We start from the raw sequence: 12028 nt of genomic DNA on the forward strand, positions 1-12028 counted from the left end.
TGGATACATATGATATTTCATGCACAACATCCTAAGCGACCGAATCGTGTCCATAAATTTTGTTTATAGATACCATTATACAAAAATACTTGATTTTAGGTATTGTGTCTACTGTGCTGTAGCAACACTCCTTCACCTAGCCCTCATAGACTAAATTAGCTCATAAAGAACTGCCAGTGCGTGTATTGCTTAATCCTCTGACATTCAAAGGGTTAATCAATTTAAAAGACAAATAAAAATACCCTGTTCTGATTTACAGGTTCAGCTCTTAGTGCAGAGAAAAGAAAATGCATTATGTATACTTCTGAATGCAAAGGGTTAAGCCTCTGAGTTCCAGTTGCAAACAAGTGCATATAATAATTATTGTTGTTTTTTGATATTATTATTATTTTATTTATTGTTTTATTTAACAATGAATGCAAAGCTTATAGAGTTCCATTGAGGTTGCTGCCACAATCTACACCCCTATAATGACATGTCTGTGTAGTAGTGGGATAACTGAACACACCTTTAATATAATCAGATATGGAAAGTGTTCTCTGTGCCAAGTGTAAAGCTGTACATGGTCATAATAGTCATATCTCTTTAATAAACACTTTTCATGCAAGCTGCAGCTGCGGCCACTAGGGGGCAATAGAGGACACATCCCGTCTTAATCCAGAGCGCAGTGAGCTGAACAGAGTGAGGTTAGATATTAGGAGAGGGCTTCTAAAGGGGGCAGTAAAACTCCTTGCCCAGCAATGGGCATGCAGATCGGCTTCTGCAACAGGGAGGACCCCGCTACACTATAATCCTGTAGATAAAATAAAATACAAAAAAGGAAAAATTACACAAAAATAAGAGCTAGAAAACCCCCACTAAGATATGAAAGACAGAAGAAGCAGCTAAGACTCATCAGTGACACTACAGCTTTACAGAGCCAAGTAGTAAGCAGCTGGCATTAAGAGGGGCACTGCCTGCTGTGCCCACCCAGTAACCTCGCCTCTAAACCGACAGGAGCATCGACTGCCCCCCCCCCCCAGCACTGGGTGAGGAGGTCCCTGGCACTGCGCTTGGCAGCACCTATCAGTGGGACAGAAGAGCTGTGCTAGTTAGCCTGGCATCATCACGGAGACAAGGAGGCTGTGCCAGTCCACCTAATGGGCAGAGGTTACCCGCATAGGAATATAGCCCTGGCTTCATAGGAAGAAAGCTGGATTTGTATCGTGTGGATAACAGGAGAGAAAATGAGGTTTGCATGAAGATCCTGTACCCAGTGTAAGAGGATTGCTTGTACTACAGGAGCAGCACAGTCTGGAGCTCACACTTGTTGCTCTCTTGTATAGAGAAGAATTGGCTGGGAGAGTCTTATTACCACTGTCCCCAATGATACCAGTTGGATGTAGCCTGCCCTCAGACACAAACCATGGAAAATAAAAAAGGAACAAGCTCCAGTTCACCACAGCCCTGCCCAGGAGCAGAAACCAGCAGATACCCATCTTCTCCTGGAAACCAGATGGACCTCTTTGAACATGTCGCAGAGAGCTCAGCCATTTCATTGGACAGTCTGCTTTATCAGAGATCCGAGGATGAATACTCCTATCAGAAAGGGGAAGGACCAGGGAATTCTGATAACAATGAGTTCCAAAGTGTCCTGGATTCCATCCTGGAATCTTCTTCAGGTCACCTCCTGCCATGGTCCGATTTCATGGGCTCTGAAATAACCTCTATCTTTGGATCCTCTCCTAAAGTTAGGACACCGTCTGGCCAGGGAGAGGTAGGAGCCACCCAAGATGCAGCACCCCCTAAAGGAACGACCAAAACCAGTGTAGAAACGGATCCCTACGAAGCTTCAAGCACTAACTGTCCTTCACTTACACAAGAGCTAAAGACAATTAACATGTCAGTATTGCCACTAAATCCTGTGTATTCAGCAACACAGTCACGACAGATCTTGGAATTGGAAGGAGACAACCAAAAGTCTTTATCTCCAAACACAAGTCAGCATTTGGCTGGATCCACCAGTCCCCAGTCTAACACCAAACAAGGTTCTTATTTTCATCATGAAATTCAGCCTGAATCCAAAGTTAAAAAAGAAGGAGATGGGGTTCCTCCATTAAAGTCCCCATCAGGAAATGCAATGTGTCAGGATTATGGGTTACCACCCAAGCAAGCAAATACTAGTGATTCTGAACAACCCTTGGATTTCATTCTGTATAAAAGTACCTCTGATGCTGTGTATGACTCTTATAGATCAGCCCCAGGGAGTGCAGCTCAATCCCCAACTCATGTTCTACCATCCACTTCAATTGCACCCCAGAATCCATACCAAACATTTTGCCTAAATGACCATCAGCATCTTGACTACCAGACAACAATCCTGAAGGAAAATTGCCTTTCCCAGATGCATCTACCATACCTTCAGTTTATCAGGTAATGTGATCACTAAAGTGAATTATACTAAGGTCAGGGACCTAGTACAGAGGTGTATTAATAAGTATTTAATGATCATACAAAATATAATTATCTTATTTGCAACTTACAATCCGTAAATTTCATTGAGAGACACAAGGTGGTATTATCAAAGCTTTGCAGCCATGTTCAGTAATTTAACAATTTCCATTTTGGGGCATAAAAAGAAATTAAATACCTTGAATATACATTTAATTTAAAATCCTTTATGTTTGTTTAATTGATTTTACATGCCCTTGGTATTGAATTCAGTTCCTATATTTCTTGAAAATAATGTTTCTTTTGAAAGTTTTACTGTAATATATCTGTGCTGGGTAACATTTACAAAAATATCATAATAGAATGCATATTTGAAAGTATATAACTATATAATAATAATAATGGCTATGATACTATTTGTAATTATAAAATATAATAATAGAATGAATATTTGAAAGTATATAACTATATAATAATAATGACTATGATACTATTTATAATTATAAAATATAATAATAGAATGAATATTTGAAAGTATATAACTATATAATAATAATGACTATGATACTATTTATAATTATAAAATATAATAATAGAATGAATATTTGAAAGTATATAACTATGTAATAATAATGACTATGATACTATTTATAATTATAAAATATAATAATAGAATGAATATTTGAAAGTATATAACTATATAATAATAATGACTATGATACTATTTATAATTATAAAATATCATAATAGAATAAAAAATCTATCTATTTAGATATCTATCTAGCAAACAATATATATTTTTCTACCCAGTCTTTAAATGACCCAGTCTCCTTCCATTGAATTATATCAGAAGTCTTATTCTTTGCATAAAGTGCCCTTGGGTCACTCTACCCCTGGCAGCATTGATTCCAAGTATGCATTAGGAGTTCTAGTGTAAGATAACAATCGCTGAGCGGAAAGCTCAGAACAATTGATTGGACTATTAAAGGAAATACATAGAATTTTTTTCAACTTTCATCATGAGATCTAAAATAAAATTCTCTAACACAAGCCAAAATGTCCGCATATCAGAACAAATTGGCCCATCCAGTCTGCCTATTTTTTTCTGCAGTAAAATACCCAATCCTTAATCAGTCCTTGTTCTTGTCTTAGATTCGGGATAATCGTATGCCTGCCTCAAGCGTGTTTAAATTCCCTCCATTTATTAACCTCTACCACTTCTGCTGGAAGACTGTCCCACCTATCTACCTCCCTCTCAGTGAAGTCCATTTTCTGTATAACAAAGAGGGTATGATATATTTACCTAATATCCTAAATTCACTTTTAAACTAACACACATTTTGAAACTGTACCAAATTACCATTTTATTAAGAGGGGGTGACCAAGAAAGGTGAATGGCTTAAAACGGCAAAACAGAAACTAAAACATTAAAAAACTTTCTTTGCTGGTAGTGTATAGAAGTATAGCGCATAAAGGGTTAACAAAGACAGACATGATTTTCACTCAATTAAATTTGTATTAATTATCATTTATTATTATAATTTATAGTTTATAAAGCACTGTCATATTCCGTAGCGCTGTACAATGGGTACATAGGACATAACAAGTAGTATATAACATAATAATTTGACTTAAAGAAACAGGTGAGGAGGGCCCTGCTCAAAGAGCTTACAATCTAAACATTTATAACAAACAATAAACACTAAATGTTTACTTTTAAAAAACACATAAAAACATGACAAAAAAATACTAAAGGAAAAACCTGTTGCAATCCTTACAGTAAAGAGGGAGAGTAACACAACATTGGGGAGAAATAACTCGATGGGGAGGAAAATCCGTGCGGATGAAGTCAAAGGGGTGTTAAGATGTTTCTAACACATATTTACTGCTTTACATACTTCCCAACAGTCCCGATTGTCATGAAAAAGTCCCGATCTTTGTGCATTGTCTCATGTAGCTGCCCCACTGTACCGCAGAGCTGTAATATTTGGGCAAAGTGACAGATCTGCTTTAAAATACATTATTTGTTGTGTGATCTCTTTTATCCGCAGGGCCGATAGTGATCCGGAGCACGGTTCCCCATACAGCTTTGAGTCGTTACCGCAGAAGATCTGTTTGATCTGTGGAGATGAGGCCTCAGGATGTCACTACGGCGTGGTCACATGCGGAAGCTGCAAAGTGTTCTTCAAACGAGCTGTAGAAGGTGAGAGGTTCATTCACAATGGTGCAAATCGGTGCGTTCTTTTTGTGTCACATGACTGCAGCACAAAATTAAGCATTCCCTGAAAAAATATTTATGTCGAAGAATCTAGTGGGGTTAGATAATTATTTCTGTCTCCGGTTTTCACCTTTCAGTAACCACAACGTTCATAATTGGTTCAAAAAGGAAAGTCATTTCTGAAATGTTTATTAAACATTTTTAGATTGTAAGCTCACAAGACCAGGGCCCTCTTCTCCTTCTGTACAATCTTATTACAAATTGTATATTGCCGGTTTTGACGGCATTGTTAATTTGCTCTTGTACGCTTATTCAGTCTATTGGCATATTATTAGCTTTTTTAATTCCTAGTATGGGTTAAAAATACATTTATAAACGACATTTGTATGTGTTTTAGTTTTGTTATCTTAGCCCAATCTACTAGACACACCCTGACTCCCTATCGTACTGCCTGTGGTAAACAATAGAATGGCCCAGTCTTAATCACCTAGACAGACCCTCTGACTGATGAAAGTCTATGGAGGAAAGGACTTCATTAGCATTGGCGTATAGAATGATCTAAATGTGGCGTATAAGGAGAGAAAGTCATCCAAAATATCACATGACTGACACCCATGACAGTAAGAAATCTAACGTAGACAAGTGGTATACTCTTTCCATAAGGGACAGCGATACCAGATACGAGATTGAGCAGCTGCTTAGGACCCCCATTGGTCTAAGCCCCTCAGAGGATGAGGGAAGGTAAAATACTGATTATTCTTCATTGACAAACTTGTGATTCCTTCCTTTATGTGTAATTATCCATTTTCATCAATTGCAATTAACGTCGTGCCCACCAAATCCCCCCCCCCCCCCGGAGCCATCCCTGCCTGTTACACGGGAAATCTGGTTACCCTAAACACACAGTAATGCCGTTAATACAGTAATACGTTATTAATAGTAATAAGTTAATCATTAACCAGTTAAAACTTAATACATTAACAGGTAATACATTAATAGTTACATTATTATTATTATTATTATTATTATTCAATTATTATGTTTATTAATACATGTATAAAAAAGCACCTTCTTCACGACCGACCACCAACGCTGGATCTTCTCCTAAGCTACAACTACAAGTTCCATGATGGTCTGAAGAGTTTTAAATATCGTGTATAACGGTCCTTCCTTCATGATCATTATGCATGATATCATAATAATAAATAATTGGTTAATTACGCTTAAATGTCCCATGTCTATGAATAAATACGTATTAGATTAATAATCATACGCAGAGGGACTGTATTGTGTAGTTTACTTCCGCATCTTAAAATATATACTACCCAGAACTGTCTGAGTGACACCCAACTGCGACCCCAAACATCTCCCAACAAAGGTATTCCACGGAACACAAAACCAAGAAGTCTGTTCTTTGAATAAACTCTTTTCTTTACTTACTTTGTATCCGGCGCACAAACCCAAGCTCTATTCTCCAGTGTTCTTGGATTTTTAGTACAAAGCTTATTATTTTTTTAGGAGTAATTGTAACATTTGGCTTCCCAAATGTGCGGCGTATAATCACAGCCTTAAATATTTTATGCTCTGTCTATTGTGCAATCTTATGGAAAAGCCTTGGATTTCTTTAATAGATTTTCATAGAGCTATATGAATAAAAAAACCCCACCTGACAGAGCTTTTCACAATATATATATACCGTATTGGCTCGGATATAGGCCGCCCCCGTATATAGGCCGCACCCTAAAAGTTTGGTGCTTTTTTAAAGAAAACGTTTTTTTCTTTAAAAAAGCACCAAAAAACATGCTGCCACTCTGTCCTCTCCCCCCCCGAGATATGCTGCCACTCTGTCCTCTCCCCCCCGAGATATGCTGCCACTCTGTCTTCTCCCCCCCGAGATATGCTGCCACTCTGTCCCCCCCCCGAGATATGCTGCCACTCTGTCCTCCCCCCCCGAGATATGCTGCCACTCTGTCCTCCCCCCCGAGATATGCTGCCACTCTGTCCTCCCCCCCCCCGAGATATGCTGCCACTCTGTCCTCTCCCCCCCCTGAGATATGCTGCCACTCTGTCCCCCCCCCGAGATATGCTGCCACTCTGTCCCCCCCCCGAGATATGCTGCCACTCTGTCCCCCCCCCCCCGACTTACCATAGCAGACTCCCGGGTGTCTTGCGGGGCCGGAGGGGGACATCTATGCACATCGTGTATACAACTCCCGGTGCCGGCACTCAGCGGAAGTGCCGGAACCGGAAGTTGTATACGCGTATTGCGTAGATGTCTTCCGCCGGCCCTGCAAGACACCCGGGAGTCTGCTCTGGTAAGTCGGGGGGGGGGGTGTAAAATGCATCGTGCGGACGTTCGGACGATGCGCTTAGACAACCTCCCGTGCCGGACCCCCCCATGGGAAGTGCTGGCAGGGGAGGCTGTCTGAGCGTATCAGACAGTAGGATACAGGTCCCCTGCACCGCTGCGGGGGATCTGTATCCTAACCCCGCTGCCTGCCCGGCGCCCGGGACTGCATGTCCCGGGCGTCGGGCGCTAGACCCCGAATATAGGCCGCACCCCCACTTTAAAGACTTAAAGTGGGGAAAAAAAGTGAGGCCTATATTCGGGCCAATACGGTATATATATATCACAATATATATGGCTCAATTAAAATCCTAGCAGGGGTAACAACCCTCCCTTCGGCTTTTTTTAAATCCCTTACGAAAAAATTACTGCAGTTTTTTCCGAAGTAATACTGCAGTTTTCTGGACATGAAAAAACTGCAATACTGCACATTTACTGCAGTATTACTGCATTTGTACTTCACTGTACTGCAGTTTTACTGCAGTTATTTTTGTACGGAAGTACAAATGCAATAAAGCTGCAGTACATTGAAGTACAACTGTAGGTTTGCAATCTAAAAAAAAGTGCAGTAAATGTGCAGTAATAATGCAGTAAAAGTGCAGTATTGCAGTTTTTGCATGTCCAAAAAACTGCAGTATTACTTCAGAAAAACTGCAGTAATTGTTTTGTAAGGGAAAACCTGCCCCAAACCCTTTCCAGCGTTATATTTATTTGTTATTCCTACATAATAATCCATCCGCCCATCCAAATCGATATTCCACTTAAAAGTGTCATAAACTTATTGTTGTGATTTGCAATAAACTATTCTTTCGTTTAACTTTTGTGGGGGGAAAAAGGGCAGAAAAGTGTCAAAGTGTGCAGCACGTGTTCCGCGCTCATGTCATTTATCAGCCTCTGGCCTTAAAGGGCCAGGACCGATTTTCATCTCCAGGTAGTTCCTCATCTCTATCCCTTTTAAAGGGAAACTGCCATATTATTAAAGTTTACCCCCCAATTCTAATTATTACACCTATATTCAATACATATATGTATGCATGTACAATCATGTTTTCTTTTCACCCTAGTATTATAAAAATTTTGAGATTTTGAGGTATCGTCCTGCAGATACTTAATTAACCGAATGTTAATGCAATTCAAGTGGGGCCCAGGAGTCACGTTATAACACCCTGCTTGGGCTGCCGGTAGGATTTATATACATTCCTAACTGTGGGTTTGGGAACAGGAGTGAGCTGGCCCCTGGAGCCAGGCCTGGTCAAACTTGGGCCGGCAGGCTTTGGGAGGGGGTAACTCAGTGGGGCCACATAGCATTATATTATATGACCCGGCTGTGGTATCCCGGCAGCTTGCACAGTTTGCGAGCAGGGCTGTAGTCTGGCTGTAGGTAAAGGTGAGTGTGCGTGTGTGTGTATGGAGGAGAGGCCGAGGTGCCACTTGGTCTTACTTGCCCCTCTGGACCAAGAGATTGTCAGAGGCAGAAGTGATGTTAAAGCTAGATTTTTCTAAAATGGCCCTTTAACTGAATTAACTGTACCTGTGAGAAAATGATTTACATCGCTGCCTAAAAACATGTTTCTGTCTTGCCAAAAAGCTACTAAGTCTTAATAATCCTTTTCAAACCCATGCCTCCTCAGCCTTTCATTCCTGGCAGTTTACCTCCAGCCACCTGGATACTTTGCATTTTAAATCAGTTTTTCAAAGTGCTGCAGGGTGCAGGCAAACGTTCAAACTTTTCCGGTGACCCGTTTCCCCCATGTGTGCTTTTATTCAGGAGGCTTGTGAAGCAGCACTTTAAAGGAGGCGCTCGGGGCCCCCCAAAAATTAGTTGCTTTTTTCGTTACGCCATTGTGCTTTCTGTTGAGCTATGTGCTAGAGCGGAACCCACTAAATACATGGGGCTCTGGGATTTTGCCCATGAATTAATCCATTACAAATCTGGCAACAGTTACTAAACGTTTCCAAGAAGACTTTGACACAGAACAGTTACATCACTGTGTCAAAAGTTGTTTACAGAATTATATTACATGGAGCCAGCAGAGTACCTTGAACAGCAGATAAAGAGCTATGATGCTATAACAATGCAGAGACTATCCGTGTAAGTATTATACAACATTATCTGGTGTGTACTAAAAGGACATCAAGCTATTCTGTATGTGTGTGTGTGCATGAATGTATATATGCATGAATGTATGTATATATATATATATATATATATATATATTATAATCATATTTAAGATAAGACCCTCTTTAAAGCACAGTAGGTTAGGCATTCATGACTAAGTATGCGCGTCCTTGACTTTATTAACTCAATTCTCTGTTTTGCGGGTCAGTTTGTGGAAATTAAACATTTATTTACTGCAATCTGCACTTCCAGTCCTGCAGAGAAAGAACTACTTGTAATGTTCAAGGATGGACTATTAGAAAAACAAATTCCTTTGAAAATAAAAAAAGCAGATACTCTTTGGCTAGCGCCGGACGGTTTAAATGTCCAGAACAACACTGCGATTTGCATTATTCACGGCCGATATGCTGTGGTTTTTTATACTTTTATACATGGTACTTCCCATTTTAAACTCATGTAGGTAATCTACAATGACAAGTATTGTAATTACTTTGTAGATAAAAAAACAACAAGCAGTATGATGTAGTAAACCCAACAAGAATCCAGTATCAGGACCAGATTACAGCTGCTGAAAAAACTGTTTTTTTTGGTGTATTTTCTTTTTTTCTTCTTTTTATGTTTTGTATATTTTTTTTTTGGGGGGGGGTAGTTATTTGTAATTCTATAATTACCCCACTTCAATATTAATAATTTTTTGGATTCTATTATATAATTCTTTGATGGTATTAGAGTTATTTTTACTTCATTTTCACTAATTTATCACATTTTAATCACAGATACTATTGGAAGTATAATTAACACACATTTCATATATTTACTATCAACATATATATATGAAGTGTTTGGTTTATTATAACACTTTTTTTCAATTTCACATTACATATTTACTTTCATTATTCATAAGAGTGCACTGGTTCTTGTCTAGTTTTGCCTAATTATTACTAGGCAGGTGATGCCGGTAATGAATTTCTAGCAGCACGTTGTGATATTTGACACAAGCTCGCTCTTTTTCTGATAATTTTTTTGTATTACTGTTCTCTGGATGGAAATAAATTTGCCACCTTAGATCTTGTATGCTGTTCATGGATCCCCATTTGCAGAATGTACCCTTTTAAACTATAAACTGTAGATTCAAGCCTAGAACTAGCATGTGATATACACCATCGGTGCTGCTACTGGGGAACTCATGCTATTATTCAGTAGAGAAGTAATTAGTAAATTCATAACGGTTTAAAGGAGCCACATGTGTTTTTTTCCTAATATAGAAGGTGGAAAACATTAGAAAATATTAAAGAGAAATTATTTGTGTTCTTATGTTTCCTTACACCTTTTAGGTGTATATTTGATTCTATTCAGCAAGAATGTTTTAATACTCTACATGTTTTACCCTCTTACGAGTTGAAATAGATGCGTTTATTATCCTTCCCCTTTACCAAACAGGAGAATCCAGCCAGGCATTTGTTGGCTAGAAGTCTTTCAGCCTTCAGCCGTGTCACCAATTCCAGAGTCATGATGCTAGCTGTCAAACTCTTCCCCCGGGGAAGAACAACACTAGGGGTATATATATATATATATATATATATATATATATATATGGGTATATATACTCACAAACCCATGAGTTTGCAGGAGAGCTGAATCTTTCATCTCTCTTATATTACAATGCATTATGGAGGAACATCACAGGCTCTACAGTGGAAGGCTGGCACCATTCAGCCCAGGGAGGCAATCCCAAGCAAAAGTCCCTAGAATATAGTGTCTGAAAACAAAGGACAGAACAACAATACTCAATGTGCACAAGTCAGTCCTGTCTAATACATTTTTTGTCAAATGGACAATATAAAAGCAACACAGAAAAGACCAGGGGAGCCGAAGACGTAGTCTATTAATGGACCTTGAAACTCTAAAGCTGGTCCAGTTGATAAGACCTCCTTTGAAACTTTGCGTCAGGATTATCCTTATATTTAGAGGATAACCCACATTGTGTTATTGGGGGTTTCTGCTTGCTTCTGGACTCCTCCTGCTACTCTTAATCAACACCTAAATGCCACATTTGGAAAAAATAAATGACCCTGACCCCTATGTTCATGTGGTAAGTGCATTAATAGTGTGCTATATAGGCTGTCTTTTGTCTCATATAGATGTTCATGGGAACTATTTTGGATTTTCTTGAGTGGCTTGGCAAGGAATTATAATGATTTGGGGGATACCATGGTCACTTGTTGGCCATGGTTCTGCATTCATTCTCCCTGTTTGATATCCGGGCTTTACACTTTAAGGATATTGTTATTTCTGAATGTTCCCGTTGATCTAAATGTGAATGCTTATTTAGGAAGGTATATAAACACAAAAAACAACTATTCAACTTTTTTTATGGATTTTTGAAAAAAGAAAACTTTAAATGCAGTATTGAGATTTAGTATTTCCTGATAAAGACTAATTAGATTTTTACTTATCTAGGCTGTCAGGTGTAACACAATACAACATTCATAATCCATTTTTAAGAAAAACCTCTCACTGAAGTCATTAGAGGAATATACCTGAAAATATCCTGGATTATCACTTCAGAGTTTGTAAATCCTGTAATCTTTCCTTTTAAGATACCAGAAACTAGACGGAAAGGCATTCTCGTAGAAAATACCTATTTCAAACATTACATGTGAAATTATTAAAAAAGAATATGGTGTCACTGGAATTCTACAAGGCAGTCATAAGATATCACAGAGAGATTCCGACCATTCCGTAAAGTCAATATTTGTATTCTTGTGCTAGACCTAGAATCTCAAATATTAGTCCAGCAAAAGAATTTAATAACACAAACAGCGATACTCACCTTTTGCATTTATACAATTGGACACATTATCCTCAATAACATAACCTTGTGCTACCAAACACAACATATCCCATAAAAA

At 38.8% G+C, this 12028-nt stretch overlaps 1 protein-coding gene across 1 annotated transcript in view; it reads left to right on the forward strand.

The window, feature by feature from the left end:
- Positions 1 to 963: 963 nt before the first annotated feature.
- The window catches only part of PGR (progesterone receptor), a 34857-nt gene continuing 23792 nt past the window's right edge, over positions 964 to 12028 (forward strand). Inside the window, exons 1-2 of the mRNA XM_053457887.1 lie at positions 964 to 2412; positions 4482 to 4633. Of these exons, the coding sequence (XP_053313862.1) occupies positions 1406 to 2412; positions 4482 to 4633 (1159 nt within the window). The 5' untranslated portion in view covers positions 964 to 1405. The remainder of the gene's footprint in view (positions 2413 to 4481; positions 4634 to 12028) is intronic.

This window comes from Spea bombifrons, chromosome 2 (genome assembly GCF_027358695.1).
Source record: "Spea bombifrons isolate aSpeBom1 chromosome 2, aSpeBom1.2.pri, whole genome shotgun sequence".
NCBI lineage: Eukaryota > Metazoa > Chordata > Amphibia > Anura > Pelobatidae > Spea > Spea bombifrons.